General features: G+C 39.7%; 2 protein-coding genes across 2 annotated transcripts; both read right to left on the bottom strand.

Moving 5' to 3' along the window:
* Nucleotides 1-3,669: 3,669 nt before the first annotated feature.
* On the bottom strand, nucleotides 3,670-4,700 carry LOC129520822 (olfactory receptor 11G2-like). Its single transcript, XM_055342025.1, has one exon. It carries the CDS (start codon nucleotides 4,603-4,605, stop codon nucleotides 3,670-3,672), a length of 936 nt encoding a protein of 311 aa, XP_055198000.1. The 5' UTR covers nucleotides 4,606-4,700.
* Nucleotides 4,701-16,403: 11,703 nt separating this feature from the next.
* On the bottom strand, nucleotides 16,404-17,372 carry LOC129520815 (olfactory receptor 11G2-like). The gene has a single exon (XM_055342022.1). It carries the CDS (start codon nucleotides 17,364-17,366, stop codon nucleotides 16,404-16,406), a length of 963 nt encoding a protein of 320 aa, XP_055197997.1. The 5' UTR covers nucleotides 17,367-17,372.
* Nucleotides 17,373-23,187: the final 5,815 nt, after the last annotated feature.

The raw sequence follows: 23,187 nt of genomic DNA, 5'->3' as shown, positions 1-23,187 counted from the left end.
ATAATAGGTCCTGAAATATACCTTGGAGATATTATATGACATTACATATCCCTGAGCTACTTCACATTTTATAAGATCAAAGACAGTATTCCATTGTATGACTGAACTGTAGCTTATTTAAGTAGTCTGCTATTAATAGGAACTGACATTTTTTCTCAACATTTTGCTATTGCTGCAATACTGTAATAAATAGGGCAGCCCGGGTGGCTCAGTGGTTTGGCGCCACCTTCAGCCCAGGGCCTGATCCTGGAGAACCGGGTCGAGTCCCACACCCGGCTCCCTGCATGGAGCCTGCTCCTCCCCCTGCCTGTGTCTCTGCCTGTCTGTGTGTGTCTCTCATGAACAAATAAATAAATAAATCTTAAAAAAATACTGTAATGAATAATCTTATATTTTCATCATTTCCCACATGTGTGAGAATATCTCTAGACTGAGGACCTTAGAAGTTGGATTGCTGGGTTGCAGGGTGTATGTCTTCTAAATTTTGATCAAAGTTGCCTAATTGTGCTGTATAGAACCTGTGAAATTTATTCTTCCACAAACAAGCACGAGAGAAGCCATTTCACCATCCTCAGCCACACAGTGCTTATCAAACTGCTTGATCTTTGTCACTCTGATGGGTTAAAGATGAAATTCCATTATAGGCTTATTGTACCTTTATCTTTTATGAATGAATTGGTGCTCTTTCCATATGTTTAAGAATCTTTCCTGCATGTTGTCTATATCCTTTTGTTTATTTTCCTATTGGGATATTGTTCTGTTCTCTTACTGTTCATAGAGTTTTATGTATTTTTTAAAAAGATTTTATTTATTTATTCATGAGACACACACACACACACACACACACAGAGGTAGAGGCACAGGCAGAGGGAGAAGCAGGCTCCATGCAGGGAGCCTGATGTGGGACTCGATCCCAGGACTCCAGGATCATGCCCTGGGCCAAAGGCAGACGCCGGACCACTGAGCCACCCACGCATCCCAAGTTTTATGTATGTTAAGGAAACTTTAACTGGCAAATGATTGAGACTTCCTAAATTATTGATGGGAAAATAATTGAAAAGCCCTAAAGACAGAAATATAGGATTAGTTGGTAACAAAAAAGCAACTAGTGAAAAGGGTGGTGAATAGGAATTTTTTTTTTTTTTACCAATGAAGCCATTATCCTCCACCTGCCACCCCTGATTCCCAACCTTCATTTTCTTTATCTGCAGATCAAGTCGTTGAATTGGTAAAGACATTTCAATATTAAAGTGACCTTTCATTTAGGATCTAGGAGGGAGTTCAAGGAAAACTAGTCCAAGTGACTATATACCTCTTGTGTAAATATTTTTGGTGACCTACAATTTCTGAGCTTCTCCTATACAGAAAAAAAGCCTAAATTTGTTCCCTGTGGTTCTAGTGTTACCTCTGATTTTACTGTAAGCAGGACTCCACTGCTTCTCCTTCTCTTTGGGAATCTAGAGCTGCTTGCAATAAAAAGAAGGGAAGGTCTGTACCCCAAACTTGTGTTTATGCTGGTCCCTGTACCCACAAGCCTCTCACTTGTCTCTGCATTTTTGCTACAAGATCATGTTCAGCAAGTGAAGGAAGTGAGACCACGTGGAATTTAGATGCGATTGAAGCAAAGAAAATAATTTCTCTGGTTATTGTTGTGACTAAGAAGTTTGTATCACACTAACCTTTCCACCAAAAGTGACCATGAAATCTGGACAGAAGCCCCAACACCGTCATTTGAGTCTCTGGAGAACAGTCAGCACAGGCAAGACTTCAGAGGACACAATTCCCAGAAGCGGAGGACAAGGAAACAAGTTCCACACTCACCTTGGGTGCTTCTTCCTGAGGACGTTTGACAATTCATTGGGTGACCGTGTCGTCTGGGGATATGGAGGCGCGTGGGAAAGAATGGAGAGAAGGAAGAGTGAAGTCTCTGTAGAAGGCAGTGATTTCTCTGCTGAGGAGATAAAGGATTTGGTGTTTGTGGCTACTAGAGAAGCTGGAGTTTGAGAAACAAACCCTGGAGAGAGGAAGACCACAGAGAAGTGAGGCTCCAAATATGATGCAATATCCCTTCAAGGCATTTTTTGATCTCCAAGATGAGAGCCCAAGAAATACAGTAGAAGGTAAGAGTAGGAGTGTAAAGCACTGAGCAGAGGTTTTAGGAGCACAGGGTTCATGGAGTGCAGAGCAGGAAGCCAGGGCACTAGAAGGGAGGGACCCTGAGAACTGTCCAAGCTTGCGGGCGAGACTCAGAAGGCTGTGTTCCTGGAGTATGAGTCGCCTTGCAGAAACAGAGGCAAAACTGACCAAGGCTATTTTTATACCTAAATATAGTCCTTAAATGAGATCAAAATGATCTGTCTCTACTTTTTGTACTGCTACAAGAAAACTGAACCTCTGTTGATTTACTACACCAATTGTCTTCACAATTTTTGAAATATAATGTTTAGTTTCAATGTTAAAAAATTGCATGCTAATAAACAGGAGAAATGATCAAGAGCCAAGGGAAGAAGTAAACAGCAGATACATGCTTATAGGTGCTCGAGGTTTTTGGTCAGAATAAGGATGAATAATTATTGAAAAAAACTAGTTTTTTTTTTTGATGTTCAACATCTCTAATTATCAGGGACAATGCAAATCAAAACCACAATGATGTCACCTCACATCTGTCCGAATGGCTACGATAAATAACACAAGAAACGATGAGTGTTGTTGGCAAGGATGTGAAGAAAATCCCTCATGCACAGTTGGCAGGGATGCAAACTGGTGCAGCCACCATGGGAAACAGTATGGAGGTTCCTCAAAAAATTAACAATAGAAATACCATATGATCTAGTAATCCCACTCTTGGATATTTAACCAGGGGAAATGAAAACACCAACTCAAAATGATATACACATCCCTATGTTTATTGCTGCATTATTTATAACAGCCAAGACATGGAGCAACCTAAGTAACCATTAACAGACAAGTGGCTAAGGAAATATGCACAATGGAATAAATATTACACGGCCGCAAAAGGGTGGGATCTTGCCATTGGAGACAACATGGATGGAGATAGAAGGTATTTTGGTAAGTGTATGTACTGCCAAAGCGAGCACGAGGGTATTTTGGTAAGTGAAATAAGTCAGAGAAAGATAAAACACCATATGATCCCACTCACAAATAGTATTTTATTTTATTTTATTTTTTTAAATAGTGTTTTAAAGCATGAATAGAGAAAAAGCAGAATTAAACTTATAAATATGCAGAATAATCTAATGGTTGCCAGTGGGGAGGAGGATGGGGTTGGACAAAATGAATGAAAATGCGAGGGAGATACAGACCTTCCCTTATGCGGGGAGTAAATTGCAGGAATAAAAAGCCAGAGCATGAGGAATACAATCAATGACGGTGTAATAGTGATATAATGACACAGATGATAGCTACACTTGTTTCTTTTTAAATTTTTTTTTTGATAGCTGCACTTGTGATGACCATAGCATAACGTATAAACTTGTCAAATTGCTAAATTATATACCCCGAACTACTGTAATATTGTATGTCAACTATATTCAAATAAATAAAAAAACTAGTTTTTTTAACCTGAAAATAAATTAAATACAATTTTATAAATAAGTTAAATATAATATTGGGCTCAAATTTCCCAAGAGCCTTATTGATGAACACTTTTTATATTCCCAGAAGTTTCTTCAGGGCATGCTTCATATCTTTGTTCCGAAGACTGTATATCACAGGATTAAGGAGTGGGGTCACTACAGAATAAAACAGAGTGACGATCTTCTGTGTTCCAGCTTCATGCTCAGATGTTGGGCTCCCATACATGACGAGGACTGAGCCATAGAACAGTGAAACCACGGCCAGATGAGACCCACAGGTGGAGAAAGCCTTTCTTCGTCCAGCTGCGGAAGGGACTTTCAGGACTGCTCTTAGGACCAGAGTGTAGGATCCCATGATGAAGAGAAAGGGAATAATGAGGGGCAGAGGACTTAGAGTGGAGAAGACAAGCTCTACCACAGGAGCTTTTTTGCAAGTGAGCGCTAGAAGAGGACCTGGATCACATAGGAAGTGGTCAATGATCCTGGATCCACAGAAGGACATTTGGGAGATGATGATGATGGGAATCAAGAACCAGAAGAAACCAAGTACCCAGCAACTGACCACAAGACTGGCACAGAGACGTCCTGTCATAATGGTTGGGTAGTGTAGAGGCCGGCAGATGGCAAGGTACCGATCGAATGCCATAATAGCCAAGAAAAAACATTCTGTAGAACCCAAGGAGAAGAAAAAGTAGAACTGGAGAAAGCACCCGGAGAAGGAGATGACTTTGGTGTCAGAGAGGAAGTTGGCCAGCATGTTGGGGACAGTGGAGGTGACGTACCAGATCTCTAGGAAGGAGAAGTTGGCGAGCAGGATGTACATGGGAGTGTGGAGTCTCTGGTCCCAGCGCACCGCACAGATGATAGACCCATTGCCCATGAGGGTGAGGAGGTAGAGAACGGAGAAGAGCCCAAAGAGGAGGAGCTGCCCCTCCCTGGAGCAAGGGAAGCCCAGGAGGATGAAGCCGGAGATGGTGCTGGACGTGTTGGTGGTGCTGGAAACTTTCATGGGTCTGGGAGCGTGAACAGATGATTACATTATTGGATGGCAGTGTAAGGACAGCTGGGGGCCCAGGTTATATTTAAACCATCCTGGGAAAGAAAATAAAGTCCTATATGTTAATAGTTAGAATTTTTTTCTTTGAAACAAGTACTGAACTGGGTTGCTTTTTACTCTCATCGACATTTTCACTGTGGCCTCAAGATAACTTTGGTTAGAATTGATACAATCTTGAAGGAGAGTGTTGTAGAGGTGTTTTAAGATTATATTAGACTTTATATTTAATAGAGTTTCTGTCTACCTACCTACCTATTCTTACAAAATGGAGTTTTTTTCTATTTTTAAAGAGGTGACATCATTGCATTTGTGGCAGAAACTGAGAAACTAGTTATGTAGCACAAGCGTGGAAGTTTTTGAATGACTTCTTTTACATGATTTTTGAAACTGGCCTTATTTAAAACTAAATGATTAAATTATTAATTTAATATTATATACCAATTTCTTGTGTAAAAAACACTCAAGCCAGCTGGAGGGAATTAGCCTTAGTTCCTGTTGTGTTAAAAGAGCAATTATAGACAGCCATCCACAGTTGCCCAATGTGAGGAAATTGTCAATGGCCACGTTGAAACTGGTCTGTGTTTACCTGAAAAAGAGATATGAATTTTCCCAGTCTACTATTGTAGATATAATTCTAGTCTAATAATGCAAACTATGGATATTATTAATAACATGGAATTCTAAGTAATGGTGATTTGTAGGGGATGCAAAGCTAAAATCTTATTCCATTCCTCAGTAATTACTTAGGATGACCTCAAGACAAAGTGGTTGAGCAACAGAGAATCTGTGTCCCCCACCCCTGCTTTTATATTAAATCCATATTTTGCTTTTTGAAATTAGGCACAAGGAATAATAATTTCTTACTACTCCTAATAATTTTCTAAGAATTTCTTTTTTTTCTTTTTATTTATTTTTATTTATTTTTATTTTTTTCTAAGAATTTCTTACTGTGAGTCATCAAGTTCTGAGGAAACTATAGGACCAAGAGTAAAAGAACCAGCACACGCTCCTTCTTGGGTACTGGTGTGGGCGCTTAGAGAGTTGGGACTGAGTAAGAATACAATTTGTGTGTGTGCAGGTGCTGGGAGAGGGATGAGACTAGGGCAGTTATAACACAGTAAATACTTATTATTTTTAGAAAGATGTCTATTTATTTATTCATGAGAGACACACAGAGGCAGAGACACAAGCAAAGGGAGAAGCAGGCTCCCTGTGGGGAGCCTGATGTGGGACTCGATCCCAGGACTCGGGGATCATGACCTGAACCGAAGGCAGACGCTCAACCACTGAGCCACCCAGGTGCCCTAATAAATAGATATTTTTTAAGACCTTCTCTGGGTCATTTTAAACTCAGGATCTTCTGATTCTGATGGCAGGGGGATTTTTGGTGCTGATAAAATGTCCACAGACCTACCCGACTCTATTTAACATGTATAAATTGAAATGGGGTTTAATGGACTCTGCTAGATTCACGCACAAGAACTTCCATTTCCTAGAAGTCTTTTCCTTTTCTGCCTTTAAATTCATTTGTCTCCAAAAATTTCTGAGATTACAGAGGGATCATTTAAGAAGGGGAGTTGGAAGCAGACAAAAGAGAGTGTAACCCCTGTAGTTTTTACCTGCTGATGCTGTCTTGTTGGAGAATAAATTTTGGATGTTTTTTTTTTCTTTCACCCCCCCCCCCAAATAAATAAAGTCGCTGTGTCCCAGCTTCACTCATGACTGAGGACACTAAGCACTTTGCCTTTTCTGAAGTGTCCCCTGCGCTGTGTTTTCAAGGTTGCACTGTAGTCACAGGCGGCCACTCATCGGTAAAGGATGAAAACAGGGACACACAGAAAGCATTCTGCTAGGGGTGAAGGTCCTTGATAGATTAAAAAAAAAAAGATTAAGTCTATAAGTCTAGTACCAATTTAGAGGAAGGTAACTGAATTTGATAAAAAACAATAGCTACTAATAGTAATTGATAACAAATAGTGATTAGTATTTTTGACCAGAGTTGTTTTGCTCTATTTCTGAAATTTCACTTTAGGAAAAAGCATCTGCTCAACAATCTAATAATTGGTCCTTGAATTAAATGCCTAAGAACTCTTCACCCCCCCCCCCCCCGGGCAGAGCTTATTTCAGTGTAGTATTTCTTCCCTTTCTTTTACCCTCACATCTAATTCATCAGCAATTTCTGTTCATTTGTTTCCAGAATAAGTCTCAGGCTCACCCCAGTTCTCTGTAGTTCAAGCTGCTTTCTTTCTCTGCTGGACCGCCGTGATGCTGTCCCGCTTCCTGCTTCTACCCTTGCCCTCTACAGCCTGCCATCCATGCCACAGCCAGAGGGACTGTTTAAAAAAGCAAAATCAGATCAGTCCTTTTTCTTGCACACAGACTTCAATTAATTTCCCAAAGCACGTAAAGTAAGATCTCCAAACCAGGGTCTTTTTATTATTAATTAATTAATTAATTAATTAATGTTATTTTTTTTTCAAACCAGGGTCTTTGATTTGACTCTGCTTAACATCTCCAACCTCATCTCATGATGCTGTGAGTCAAACACACACACATATACACACTTTCTCTGTACTTTGTCCCTTGTACACACATCCCCCCCCCCGAAACATACACTGTTGTGCAAAGGAGGCGCACACACCCCTTCACTAACATAAGGACTTCAAATATAAAATAGGGTTCAACAGGCAGAGGGGCTGCAAAATGTGCCCCTCCCTGTGCTCACCTCCCTGGGAGGTGCACGTATTTGGGTTATACCCACACTAGCCAGCATTTCAGTAAAGATGGATCCATTTCTGTAATGTTTTATGCCAAGGGTCAGTAAATTTTCTTTTAAAAATTTTGGCTTGCCAGGGCACCTGGGTGGCTCATTCGGTTAAGTGTCTGTCTTCAGCTCAGGCCAGGATCCTGCAGTCCTGGGATGGAGCCTGCTTCTCCCTCTCCCTCTGTGTTCTCTCTCTCCAATCAATCAATCAATCAATCTATCTATCTTGAAAAAAATTGGCTTGGAGGCCATGTCGTCTCTGTCACAACTGCTCACCTTTGCTGTTGTGTGAAAGTTAACTACAGACAATACCTAGAAGAATGCACATGGCTGTGTTCCAATAAACTGTCATCTGTGTCCACTGAAATTTGAATTTCATATAACTTTCATGCGTTACAGAATGTTTTTCTTATTTTGATTTTAAAATTCAAGTTAAAAACATAAAAATTCTTAGTTCACTGGCCATACAAAAACAGGCAGCAGGCGAGATTTGTTCCATTGGTCATAGTTTACTGACTCCTGCTCTTCATATTGAAAAGCAGGATGGCAAGGGCGTCCATTTGACTGGGACAATGGCAACGCACTCCAGCAATAATGCCTTTTAAGAAAAAGGAGGGTCAGCTGGGATGAACTGTATGGACAGCTCTCAGCTAAATTACAAAATGAGTCTAAAAAGCTATCAGGATTTGCCTTTTTCTGTCTCTACACACGCACACACACACAAACACTCACATATATGCACATAATGGTTCAGAGATACAACACTGGCCTTCTGGTTTCTAGAAGCAATCAAGTACTTTCCTGCCTCAGGGTTTTTGTTTTTGTCTTGCACTCTTTAAATCCAGTGCTCAGGGGCCCCTGGTTGTCTCAGCCAGTTGAGCGTCTGCCTTCAGCTCAGGTCTTGATATTTGGGTCCCAGGATTGAGTCCTGCATCGGGCTCCCTGTTCAGTGGGGAGTCTGCTTCTCCCTCTTTCTCTGTGATCTCTCTCTCTCTCTCCTAAATAAATAAATACTATCTTAAAAAAAAAATCCAGTGCCTAGCACAGTCTGAAGAAAATAGTATTTTGTAAATCTTTGTCAAAGAAATGAATATCTACATTGATTGGTACCGAGAATATGGGTAGATGATAGGTAGATAAGGATTTACCAGTTACTTCATTTAAACTTCAAAGATCCTGTGAGATGAAATTTTAGGAAATAAAATGTAGAAGAAAGGCTCCAAATGGCCTGAGACTACCAGAGCATTGGCCCAAACTTGAGAGGAATTCCATTCAAAGGAAGCAATGCAAGATGGAATGTTCTGGGTGGTAGGACATGTTCCACCCAAGACCCAGAGTTTCCTAACTGCTAAAGACAGTTGCAGTCCCACCGCTCTGGGTATTGAGGTAGGGATGGAAATTCTAGATTCAGTGTCACAACAGAGTTGCTTAGTGGCTCTAGTGGAGTTTTTTTTTTTTTAAATCTTTATAAGCTTTGATTTCTTTATATGGAAAGGCAGTAGCAGCATATGACTTTTAATCACTTTTTATTATAAAATGCTTACTCCTGTTCCAAGTACAGCATGACTGTATGCTCTGTGAAGACTCAACGGGTCTAGAGGTGATATTTTAGTCACATTTATGTCTCAGATAAAATATCATTTGGGCAGATTGTTTCTTATAGCTGAAGCCAAAAGATTCCAGGCCAACTATCTTTCAGGGCAATTCTCCAACTTTGAGAGTAGGACAGAGCTGCCCTAGAAAACAAGAAGCGTGTGAAGAATGCTTCTCTTGTGCCATCACCATTTGTGCTGGACCTCAGGAAATTGCCAATGGATGGGAAAAAAAAGGTATTTCTAACAAGACTGCATTGTTACTCACCTTTTATTAGTTGGCTGCTCTGTGCAGAGAGCGGCAACGCTTACTTGGTGTGGGGCTTTGGTTGATGGCAGGAAGGTTCTCCAGACCCAGCTCTAGGAGGTGCTGCATCAACGCGTGCCCGTGTGGACACGGGGCTGTCAGAGCTGTGTTAGGTATTCAGGATCTTAGACCAGGTTAATTGACAAAGCCGAACAAAATAACTTATACTATCACTTTCATTATATCTTGAAAAAGTTGGGCTAGACTAGGCCCCATCTAGGACGGCCAGGTCCTGAGCTGTAGGATGAGAAAAACATTTCTTTGATATTTTGCTTTTTTCTTAAGGTGGGCCCAAGCAGACACGGTGTATGGGAGCGCTGTTAGCTGCTCTCATAGTGGCATGTCTCTCTGCTTCATCTGGTTTGGGCAGATTGTCACACCTGTTCCATTTCTGCAAAGTCCTTGAAAATAGGAACAGTGTTCTCATTGACGAGAAGTGACAGGCAGCTAAGCATAGGAGAAAGCAAAGGATTTGGAGTAAGGGGGCTATGGCTTGCATCACCAGCTGCGGACACGTTGACAACTATATAAACAATTTCTCAGTTTGTTCATCTATAAAACTGGCAAAGTAACATTTCCACCAAAGAATTTGGGATTCTGAATGAGATAATATGCGGAAGAAACTTACATAGGTCCTGATACAAAAATGGTTAGGAATTAACTATGTGATATGTGCCTGAAGCAAAGTGGAAGGGAACCTCATTTAGGGGGTAGTAGTTTTTCTGGCTCTTTTATGTTTATTTTCTTCATGAAGCAGCGCATCATCCCTTTCAAGGGGACAAATGGGGAACCCAAACCTGAGGATTCTTTTACAGTGTCTGGTCTTCCTGGAGAGGAAAGCAGGTATCCTCCACAATAACCATCAATGAGTGGAGGTGTGGAAGTAGGGTGAGGTCTTGGTGTTTGCTGGAGGCAGGAAAGGCTACAAGCAGAGCATCCAGGGAGGGAGCCCTGCTCCGTGGGGATCACCTTTGCACTTCTAGAAAGAGAATGGTGTCAGGAGACTGTTCTGTGCTAGTTCTTTTCTTCCTCTGGGGCCTGCCTTCTCTGGAGACCCTGATACCTTCCACCTTTGTTTTCTAGTGGAGCAGAAAATATTATCCTTTTCCAGCCCCAAGCTTCTCAGGGATGACATGAGACTAGTCACTCTCCAAACTCACTCAGGGGACCCACGCCTACCCAGGGGAGAGTCCATCAAAGGAACACAGGTGTGGTGGCTTCATGCAGGAAGCTACTCCATCTCCAGTGAGTGATGTGAATCATGGGTTTTAGGGACAGAACCTTCTGGGATTTTCCAAAAATGAGAGATGGAGGAAGATGTGATGAGATCTCAGGCATAAAGGGCTGTGCAGTTTCAGCAGAAATCGTTCTTCTTGGCTCCTACCTGGTTCCTTTACAGATCTCTTCCTTTCCTGTTCGTGGTTGGGCTCTGTGAGCCTCCAGCAGCCGAATCTCAGGGCACACTTCCAGGTCCAAGAGAGGCTAGAACAGAGCATTTCGTAGTTCCGCTCCCGCAGTTGCCTTTGGGAGTTGCGCTCTGGGCCTTCCCGATCTCCGGTGGAGTGCAGATCTTCCCGCACGACGCAGTCTCTGTCCCTCTGTCTCCAACTGTGGAAGGAGTTTCACCTAAAGACTTATTAGTTGACTGTTTCTTTTGCTGTGCAGAAGCTTCTTATCTTGATGAAGTCCCAATAATTCATTTTTGCTCTTCTTTCTCTTGCCTTCATGGATGTGTCTTGCAAGAAGTTGCGGTGGCCGAGTTCAAAAAGGGTGTTGCCTGTGTTCTCCTCTAGGATTTGGATGGAATCTTGTCTTACATTGAGATCTTTCTTTCATCCATTTTGAGTGTACCTCTGTGTCTGGTGTAAGAGAATGGTCTAGTTTCATTCTTCTGCACGTGGCTGTCCAACGTTCCCAGAACCATTTAGTGAAGAGACTGTTTTTTGTTTTGTTTTGTTTTTCCCCAGTGGATAGTCTTTCCTCCTTTGTCGAATACTAGTTGACCATAAAGTTGAGGGTCCACTTCTGGATTCTCTATTCTGTTCCATTGACCTATGTGTCTGTTTTTATATTCCTCAGCCATTAGAAATGACAAATACCCACCATTTGCTTTGATGTGGATGGACCTGGAGGGTATGACGCTGAGTGAACTAAGTCAATCGGAGAAGGACAAACATTTTATGGTCTCATTCATTTGGAGAATATAAAAAATAGTGAAAGGGAATAAAGGGGAAAGGAGAAAAAATGAGTGGGAAATATCAGAAAGGGAGACAGAACATGAGAGACTCCTAACTCTGGGAAACGAACTAGGGGTGGGGGAAGGGGAGGTGGGCGGGGGGGGTGGGTGTGACTGGGTGACGGGCACTGAGGGGGGCACTGGATGGGTTGAGCACTGGGTGTTATTCTGTACGTTGGCAAATTGAACACCAATAAAAAATAAATTTATATAAAAAAGACTTATTAGTTCATTTTGCTTCCTTGTTTGAACAGCTTTAGTGTTTCCCTCTGTCCACTACACAGGATTCAAAACTGACAAACAGGAACACCTACAATTCAGTCTAATATTATTATTCCTACTGTGATTTTCCTTTTCCCCACCATTTCTTACAGATGTCTTTGCGCCATGGCCACATCCAGCTACTTAGGCATGCGATGGAGTGAATACTTTCACCCTCTGAAAAGTAGAAAAGAACACCACACTGATGACTTTAAGCCCTGTGGTGTGAGGTACTCAGGGAGATTAATTTATTCATGCAGATGAAGAGAGCTAATTCACGATGTGTCCTCTTTGTATTCTTTGTATTCCTTTTTCTTTGCTTTTGTTAGCCTCTCTTCTCATTGATCCCCCCAGCCCAGGTATCTTCTCCCAGAATTCTTGGAGGTGAAATAAATCAGTCAGAGAAAGGCAAATACCCTATGATTTCACTCATGTGTGGAATTTAAGAAACAAAACACATGAATCTAGGGGAAGGGAAGGAGAACTAACATAAGATAAAAAGAGAGAGGGAGAAAAACCATAAGAGACTCTTAGCTATAGGGAAAAAACTGAGGGTTGCTGGAGGGGTGATGGGTGGGGGAATGGAGTAGATGGGTGATGGGCGTTAAGGTGGGCACTTAATGTAATGAGCAATGGGTGTTATATGCAACTGAGGAATCATTAAATTTTATCCTTGAAACTAATAATACACTATATGTTAGCTAAATTGAATTTAAATAAAAAATTTAAAGAATGGATTAGGATGTTAACAGGCAAATCACGGTCGAGAAAATCCAATGATTAATGACATAAGAAAAAAATGCTCCATCTTATCACTATTAAAAGAAATGCCAATGACCTTCATTACCAATGGGCTATCTCTTCTGAGGCAGACTGGGAAAGTTTAAAGCCTTTATATTGGCTTCTAGGGGCAAATAGGATATTTAGAAAGATGGTGGAAACGTGATTGTGAATAGCATTGGGTGAAAGCAATATAACAATATCTATTATGTGTACTACTCTTTGGCCCGAAAGTATACTCCTGGAAACATCTTCCATAAAAAGAAAGACATAAGCAGTTTAGAGCGTGTGTGTGTGTGTGTGTGTGTGTGTGTTGCATCATTGTTTATATGAACAACGATAGGAAGTGAAGTTAATGGATATAAGTAGACAAATAGCTGAGTAAATTTTGCTAATTTTGTCCAATTAAATGGCTAATAAGAAGAACGAGTTAAAATTTATAGTAGGTGACTTTGAAGGAACCCATCAATATAATGCTAAGTGAAAAAAACTCAAGATATAGAGAAGTTTATATATTTCCATATTTTAAGACAGTTGTACTGTCTAAATTTAGGGGAGTATATGTGTATATTGTGCATAGTTATAGAAGGTATACGTGGCGTGTAAGTATGTGACAGTGCATGTCTCTGTGTGTATAAATATATAATTAGATGGATATGGAGAATAACATAGAAGGATATATATTAGGTTATTAATATTCTTATTGAATAGACTATAAGGTGGTTGTGAGGAGAAGTGGGGTAGGAGTTATGGGAGGAAGTAAGTAAAGAAAGAGTAAAGAAAAGTAAAGGAAAAAGTGAAGAATGCCTTCCATTGAGGCAGCATGTCTGTTGTGACCATACACATAAAACTATATGGTGTGTATAAATTTTTTTGATATGGTGTGTATAAATTATCTAAGTTATAAACTATATATAATATGCATATGCAGATAGATATGTCTGAGGAGTCGGTTACCTAAAATTCAATAATAGTTGTCTTAGGATAGGGGTGATTTGTTTATATCCATTTATACTTTATTGTTTAAAAATATTTATAATAAACAAGTGTTGGGTAAGTAAGAAAAGGATTTAGATGTTTTCATTATAAAAATAATTGCAATATTAAAAATGTATATTGAGTAGAGAAAACTGATTTTACTTTGAGATATAATGCTGAATGTAAAGGGCAGGGCAAAGGGCTGATGCAGTTTCTATCTTATGGTTCCTGCTCTAAAGGAAATCAGATGGGCTATTTGAGGTTCCGCGTCCCTTGAAGAATAATTTTTTAAAAAAGATTTTATTTACTCATTCATAAGAGACACACAGAGAAATGCAGAGACATAGGCAGAGGGAGAAGCAGGTTCCCTGTGGGGAACCTAATACGGGACTTGATCCCAGGCTCCTCAGAACATGCCCTGAGCCAAAAGTAGATGCTCAACCACTGAGCCACCCAGGTGCCCCTTGAAGAATGACTTCCACATTTTAGTTATACAATATAACTTTTATTTGCACATGTTGTTTCTTAAAAATGTTTTTTGATTTTAATTTTTGTCATATTTTATATTCATACTTTTGCCTGTAATTGCAGTATTTTGGAGAACATGAGTTGGACTATAGGAGCTTCACAGAAACTTCCTAGAAACACTCCTGACCTCTATCTTACTGTGACCCTGTAGACCATGAGCTATAGTTAATTGTGTGGAAAGAGTTCACTTTCCTGCTCTTTTGCCCTTCATTTCTCCCTGCTTTGCACACACTATTCTCCAGCCGACTTCTATAGCAACTAATATCTCTCTTGGTCATAACCTATCTCACAATTTAACTTTTTTTTCCATCATAAACTGTCAACTCCATGGGGGCTGAAATGTGACTTATTCTCCTTATTTGATTCATTTCCTGGCTCTGTACCTGACACACTGAAAGTATTAATTAAATGTTTGTTTTTTCAAAAGATTTATTTATTTATTTATTTATTTATTTATTTATTTATTTATTTGAGAGAGACAGAGAGAGAATGTGAATACTGTGAGTGGGGGAAGGGGCAAAGGGAAATGGAGAAAAGCAGACTTCCCACTAAGTGAGAAGCCCCGCACAGGACTTAATTCCATGACCCTGAGATTATGACCTAAGCCCTGAAATCAAGATTCAGACATTTAGCTGACTGAGCCATCCCTCATTAAACGTTGCTTAATGAATGAGTAAACAGTAAAACGTATAAATAGTTCTGAAAAGAGACTAGGTATAACTTTAACACAGTTTACTTCCTCCTACAAATCCTCAGATGACAGAGTAATTCCCATGTTTTCTCTCCAGAACTAAGAAGTCTGAATGAAATGATATCTGTGGGCTCTTAGATCCTGGCCCCTTCATATGGTATGGAGGGCAGCTTGCTTTATAGGTTCCTCAAGGAACTCAGGAATCATGGGGGGACTGTTCCTCAGGATCCAATTCTTGGAAAATTTGCCAGTAGAGATGACATCATCATTATCATCATCATCAATAAAATTTTGTATCCAAGATACTAAGAGTACTTAGTGCAAGTAAATCTCTTCCTTTCTCTTGTATCTAAGACACTCTCCATCCTTTCTGCCCAAGGGCAACCACTGTTAGGTTTCACACCTATCCTTTGAAAGATTGTCTATCCTTTTTTCTTAAAAAAGTGAACACATAAATTTATAATTTTATACGTAAATGACAGCTTACAAACTATACATCATTTATTCACTTAACAACATAACTTGTAGGTGGTTCCTTATCTGTACATCTAAAACACCCTCATTTAAAAAATGCTATATCATTTTGCATTGCATGGGCACATCATAAGTTATCTAAACAGGTCTCAACAAATGGACAAGTACATGGTTTCCAGTAATTTGCTGTTGCAATAATGAATATTCTGCATGCGTATTTTCACGTACATATGATTATATGTATAGACTGTACTTAGAAGTGAGTGCAATTGCTGGGTTAATGGATACTGTGCTTTTATATATTTTTTATTTTTATTTATTTATTTATTTGATACTGTGCTTTTAAACGTTTTAAAAATTGTTTGTAATTTATTCTAAGTAGAAATTGCACCAGTTTACATTTCTATTAATAATATATATTTCTCCCTCCCCAGATGAAAGACTATTTGATAGCTGCACATCTGAATGCCACAAAATGCTTTCTTATAGTTTATTATGTATTTCTTTCTTTATGAATAGAAAGAGCAGCTGTTTATTTTTTTATTTTTTATTTTATTTTATTTTTAAATTTTTATTTATTTGTGATAGTCACACACACACAGAGAGAGAGGCAGAGACACAGACAGAGGGAGAAGCAGGCTCCATGCACCAGGAGCCCGACATGGGACTCGATCCCGGGTCTCCAGGATCGCGCCCTGGGCCAAAGGCAGGCGCCAAACCGCTGCGCCACCCAGGGATCCCCTATTTTTTTATTTTTTTAATAATAAATTTATTTTTTATTGGTGTTCAATTTGCCAACATACAGAATGACACCCAGTGCTCATCCGTCAAGTAAGAGCAGCTGTTTAAAATGTAAAAAGATTTTTCTGTGCATTATAAACTTATGACCAGAGCAAGTCCCTCAAAATTTCCATTCTCCAGCTTCTTCATCTATAAAATGAGGGAATTGGATAATGTCTCTGAGTTCTTTCTTGCTCTGATGATTCGAGGAAAAGTACAAATCACCACAATGAATAAGGTCAGTAACAGGATGAGAAATTCTCAGAGTGGTATTAGTTATTAATTTTTTTTTCACCTGAAAAAGTATGAAAGTAGGCCAGTTACCCAAAGATTTTTTTAAAAATGAAGGTCAAAATTTTTTATATTCCTAGAAATTTCTGCAGGGCACATTTCATATCTTTGTTCCTTAGACTATAGATCACAGGATTAATGAGTGGGGTTCCTACAGAATAAAACAGAGTCACCATCTTCTGCATCCCAGATTCATGCTCAGATGTCGGGCTCAGATACATGACCATCACTGAGCCATAGAACAGTGAAACCACAGCCAGATGGGACCCACAGGTAGAGAAAGCTTTTCTTCGTCCAGCTGCAGAAGGGGCCCTCAACACAGCTCTCAAGACCAGAGTATAGGACCCCATGATGCAGAAGAAAGGAATAAATAAGAGCAAGGAACTTAAAATCAACCAAAAAAACTCCATTACTGGAGCTCTGGCACAGGTGAGTGCTAATAGGGGACCCGGATCACATAAGAAGTGGTCAATGATCCTGGATCCACAGAAGGACATTTGGGAAATAACAATGATAGGGACTGGGAACCAGAGAAAACCAAGTACCCAGCAACTGACCACAAAACTGGCACAGAGACGTCCTGTCATAATGGTTGGGTAGTGTAGAGGCCGGCAGATGGCAAGGTACCGATCAAATGCCATAATAGCCAAGAAAAAACATTCTGTAGAACCCAAGGAGAAGAAAAAGTAGAACTGGAGAAAGCACCCGGAGAAGGAGATGACCTTGGTGTCAGAGAGGAAGTTGGCCAGCATGTTGGGGACAGTGGAGGTGACGTACCAGATCTCTAGGAAGGAGAAGTTGGCGAGCAGGATGTACATGGGAGTGTGGAGTCTCTGGTCCCAGCACACGGCACAAATGATAGACCCATTGCCCATGAGGGTGAGGAGGTAGAGAACGGAGAAGAGCCCAAAGAGGAGGAGCTGCCCCTCCCTGGAGCAAGGGAAGCCCAGGAGGATGAAGCCGGAGACGGTGCTGGACGTGTTGGTGGTGCTGGAAACTTTCATGGGCCTGGGAGCTGTGAAGGAACCCATAATTACTGAATATTCCTGAAGCAGCAGAGGGACTTAATTTTCTTTGTCCAAAGAAGAAATTGAGATTAGTTTATTTGTTCATTATGAATTCAGTATTTATTGAATGTTTGCTGTTGCTAGGTAATTTTTCTGGATATTGGGTATATAGCAGTGAACAAAATAGATTAAAATCCCCATCACATTTAGTTTATCCTGGGTAGGAGAATGCAATGTAGATGGACATTACTATGTACAATTCTCTTTTTCTCTCCTCTTAAAGTAAATACACTGGCTTAGCTCTTTTCTTGAGAAATGCCTTTTTAACGTAGGCTGAAGTCCTTGTTATGTCCAGCAGCAGTTTATGGAGAGTGATGGAAATGATGGAGGTACAGATGATGCTTGCATCACCGAATGCAGCTGTTTGTAGGCAGGTGTCTTGTTGGTCATACGATTCTGGAGCAAGAAAAATGTGGAACTTTTGATTTCTATTAAAAATTATTTGACATTTGGCTATATTTCAACCTAACCTGGTGATTTACTCAGTCTAATGCTATTATCTACCAATTTCATGGGTAAATCCATCAGGTTTGCCAGAGAAAACTACCTGCAAAAATAGCCTCTAAGGCCATTTAGAAAGATATCCTGAAAATTAACTTAGCATCAATATTCTGACCATATTGGAAAAGGTCTGTTCTCTAGGGTAAGGATGCAGTGACCCTTAGGATGAAGGAACTTCTCTGGGTCAAAGATGCTTAGAACATTTACTTGATTCCCATGTCAAGGGGTATTCATGTGTCCACCAAGAACTTCCAAGATTCCAGCAATCTTTGTCTCAGTGTCTCTTACCACAGGGCTTTGCTGGCCTCAGCCAGAGTGGGAAGGGATGAGGAGGAGAAGACTGCATTATGTGCTCCATCTCTGTGTGCTTTTGCCCAGCTTTAAATTAGTTTGTATTGGAGCTAAGGTTAAGTTAAAAAAGATTATGTATTTATTTCTCATAAAAGGGGAGCTGAAAGCAGGTTTTTATTTAAAAATCTCTTATTTGTAAAACAGCTCTCTTTTCATTTAGGATAAAAATATTCAGGACTTTTTGTCTTGGTTGAAGAAAAATTTTTGCCCTAATTTGCCCGTCTCTTTGTAGAACGTGCTAACACTAATATTGGAGTCACTTGGTACATTGCTTACTTAAAAGTGGCAGAGGGCAGGGTCTGATATAACCCTTGAACTCAGGTTATGCAATCTCAGGAGTTAAAACAAAAATTTTATGAAACCTGTTTATAATATTAATTTACAGACATGATACTTGGATTTCATTGATTCAAGGGATATGTTGCTTAGTTGTTTGTTGTTTGGATTGTTGTTGGTTGTGTGTTTTTGGTTTGGATTGTTTTGCTGGTTTTCCTCAAATCCCAATTTATATTCACTCATCTATTTGGCCATCTTATTACTGGTAATGTGGGTAGTTGAGTAAATCTTTGGGAGCTTTCTTTTTTTTCTGTTATGTTTTAATGTCACATCTCCCTCTTTCTTATCCTTCATACACAACTCAGTGGCAATTTCGGTTTGCTCTATTTCTAAAATTTGTCTTGATGCATCTGTTTTTCTCTCTTTCCCCTTCACCTCCTCATTCAAACTACCATTATTATTTCTCTGGATTACTACAAAGCCTCTTGAATGATTTCTCTTCTTCCTGCTTTTGCTTCTTTACAACCAATTCTCTACACAGCAGCCATACCAGCCTCTAAATAGTGTAAATAAAGTTATGTCATTTCTTTGTGTAAAAATATTCAGTAGCTTCCCCAACTTAGAATTAAATCCAAGTTCCATTTTATGGGTCATGAACCCTGAATGACCTGACCATCACCTATTTCACCAATTTCTTCCCTTCCTCTTTTACTCGTCTGCCTTTCCCTCTTTCCACTTAGTTACATGGGGCTTCCTTCTCTACTAGAATAAGCCAAGTCCACCTCTGACAACGTGCTTTTGCTCTAGGGCTTTTTTTTTTTTTTTTTTTGTCTGGGAATCTCATCTGGAACCAATTCTTCAGTTCCCAGCACAAATACTCTCTTCTTCTGAACACTCTATGTTAGTTCCTTTGCCATTCTTTTGTCCCTAAATTTCTATTTATCTTCTTTTTAGTACTTATCAAGATCTGAAATTATTTTATTTCTCGACTTTTTAAAAATTTATTTATTTTATTTTTTTAATAATAAATTTATTTTTTATTGGTGTTCAATTTGCCAACATACAGAATAACACCCAGTGCTCATCCCATCAAGTGCCCCCCTCAGTGCCTGTCACCCATTCACCCCCACGCCCTGCCGCCGACATTGTTGTTGTATTTTCTGGTTGAATGAAGTCAGAGAACTTGTCTGTTGAATTCACTGTTTGATTGTAGTTGTGGCACACAGTAGGTGCTTAATAAATTGTATAACTGCTCTTTTATTTTAAAAAATATTTTGAATTATGAAATACATGTATCATACAAAACTCTAGAAAAATGCATAAATTGTAATGAAGAGAATAATAAAAGCTTACAAAATATCTATAAAAGAAGAGATTTTAGGAGAAATATATGCCAAGCCTTAAAATGATATTATTTATATGAAAGTGATTTTTACACCATAAGAACATAAAAAATAATGTAAGTAAATTTTCAGGATTTTTTTTAATTTTCAGGAATTTATTATTTAATAACTTTTCTGTATTACCTTGAATTGCTAGAGTTCTGATACAGATTTGAGGGGATTTATTTAAAAGGGGGTTATGAGAGATGGAATGTTCTTGGTAACCAAAGCTATTCTATTTTAAGTGATCTCTTCAACTGCTAAAGGAGGGGTGACAGAGTGAAAAAGTAGGAAGACAAAGGCCTAAATTCTGTTGGTTAAAAAGAAACTTACTTATGGATATAGCATAGTTATTGAATATCTCTTAATTTCTCAAATGTAGAGTGGGAGCTGGTACTACATAATTCTTAATCCTGTTCATCTCTGAGATGTTTGTTGTTATATCAGCGATGCCCAGACTACACAGGACGGTTAGAAGTGACATATAATCCTGGAATGAAAACCCTGGCTGGATACTGTATTAATTATATATGAAGATGCAAGATACAGCACAGCTCCCTTGCAGAATAGTTTTCCAGGTAAAAAGCCTGACAAAACTGTCCAGGAAAGTAGGAAACATGTAAAAATATTTTATGCTAACTCTAAAGAAGTTAAATGTGGTTAAAGTTAGAGATATTTCTGCTAAGCTGTTTTGTTGCTCACTGTTTTGCAGTTAGCTCCTAAGCATAGAAATCAGCTGCTATGTTGTCAGGCTCAGTTGGCTGAGTGCCCCTGAACTGGCCTAGGGTGACATGGCCAATGCTGTGCAAACAACACAGGGCTCCCAGCTGTGCCTGTGCACTCAGGCTGCTTGGACAGAGGATTAACAAAACAAACAAGCTTCACTTTTTAACTTGTGAAATTAGTATCCATAATCTTGATGCATCCTGACTTCTTTTTCCCTAAAGCTGGTCCCAGAAACACAGTGGAGTGCAAATCTTGGTATCCTCACTAGCTAAAAATTTTAAGCAGCCAGCCCAGACAATTCTCCTGTGAACATAACCCTCTGCCTTATGCATGGGAAGGGCGGCTCCATGGAGGGCCATATCTGGGTTCAAAGTCTGCCTCCACCCCTTCCAGCTGTGAATGCATATTAACCTATTTATGATTTGATTTTCTTTTCTGTAAGGTAGAGAAAGTGAGAGTATTGATTATAGAGGGTGTTGTAAGGGTTAAATAATATTTGTAAAATGCCTGGCAACCAGTTAGTGATATATATATATATATATATATATATATCACTATATATATATCACTATATATATCACTTCCAAAAAAGTTTATATAATGGGGTAAAGGGATATATATATCCCATATATATATATATTTATTTCCTATATATATATCCCTCATATATATATGTATATATATCCCTCACATATATATATATATATATATATATATATATGATATATGTATGTGTGTGTGTGTATATAAATATATATGAGCCCAGGATTTGAATTCCAGCACTTACATTGCATTGTTGTGGGAAATTCTACAGGACAGTTATTTCTTATCTCTTAGTTTCCTCAAATGTCAAATGGAGGTGATAATGCCTTCCCCCAAAGGATTGGTATAGAGTATATAGACTGTTGAATGAGATCGTGAACTGACAAGGTGGAAGCACTTTGTTGATATTTGACATATTATAAATGTCGGATTTTTTTGTAAGACTGTAGCAGAGTTAGCAGGAAGCTTTTTATCAGACATGTACATTCTCCAGCTATATTTTAATATTCTTTTCCTCTCTAAGCACCACATTACCTTCTTCCCTGAAACAGGAAAGGAGCCTCAACTGCAGCTTCTCAGTCAGTATCTCGTAGGCTTTTCTGAGAGTAGAAGCAGCTGCAGTAACCAGCTGGAGAGAAGGCGTAAATAGGTTGGAAGGAAGATCAGTGAACGTATATGCTGCAGGATACAGGAGTTCTGAGCAGAGTTTGTCTTTTGCTCCTGGAGGATTAATTTACTGTCTCTAGAAGGGGAACAGTGCCAGGAGACAGGTCTGTGCTAGTTAGTCCCTTGCTCACTCCCTATCTTCTCTGGAGACCCTTGAGCCTTTATTTCTGTCTTTAGTTTCCCCAGTGGTGGGGGAAGTAATATTTTTACTGGGTCTAAATCTCTTAGAGATCACTAGAGATGCCATCAATAATAGCGATCGATCCTTCGCCAGCCTGTCTAGCATACCCAGCTTACGTATGCTCAAGGGAAATTCTGTCAAACAAGATCTTAGATAAGGTGTCAGTATTACAGAAGTCTATTTTTTGGACTTCTGATGTGTTGATGTCAGTCGCAGGCTTTGGGGACAGATTGCCCCTCTCCCTATCAGAGAGGGATCAGTTGGGGGACCTTAGCCAAAGGGCTGTGGAATCACCCTCTTCCCAAGACCACCATGGCCCCCTCTTCTCTCAGGTCAAGGTTCTGAGTTTCAACAGTTTCACTGAAGAATCCTGCCTCTCCTGGGACACTCCCCAGGCCTGAGGATGCTCTAGGCCAAGGGAGCCACGCAGTGGGGCCATCCTGCCGCAATGAGCCCGCTTGCGACTGGGCTTCAGGTGTTCTTAATTCTCAACAAAGGAGCAGGTCTTTTAGCACAGCTCATAGTCCTTGAAGGCACTTCCATAGTCCATCTTAAACATCTCACACCCTGTTGAAGCATCTTTGACATTTCCCCTACCCGCAGAGTAAAACTCAAAGTTTGAAGCCTGGTCGGTAAGGCCCTTGCAACACAGCTCTGCTCTGTCTTCAAGTCTTATTTCTCAGAGTTTCCTGCTCTTTTTTTCCCCTCTGCTCTGGCCAAACTTACCTATGCTCAAACAGAATTCTAGCCACATCTTTGTTGAGTGAGTCATTGCACCCTCTGGAAGGCTTGAAAGAACCTACTGACTCAGAAAGCAGGAGAACCCACTCCTGTGGAGTGAGCTGAATGCACATATCCGAATAGCAGGTTTACAGGTTAATCGTATGTAGGAACATCCACGTATTGCTTATTTTTATTCCTTTTTATTTGCCAAATCTACCCTTCCTGGTTCCTGTAATTACATTTCGGAATACTTTGATACTATGAGCAAGTACATTATGGATTGGATAGGACATTAGGTGCTGACTTAGGCATCTAGTCACCACTGTAATGTTTAGATGGGAAAAACTTGTTACACATTTCAAGTAATCTTGGCTTGAATTTGTATTTTCAGCAATGATTACTTTAAAAGTATAAATCCTATATGGGAAACCTGTCA

The sequence above is a fragment of the Nyctereutes procyonoides genome, unplaced genomic scaffold, assembly GCF_905146905.1.
Source record: "Nyctereutes procyonoides isolate TBG_1078 unplaced genomic scaffold, NYPRO_anot_genome, whole genome shotgun sequence".
Lineage (NCBI taxonomy): Eukaryota > Metazoa > Chordata > Mammalia > Carnivora > Canidae > Nyctereutes > Nyctereutes procyonoides.
Note: the sequence above shows the minus strand (reverse complement) of the source record. Positions and strands in the feature narration are given on the sequence as shown.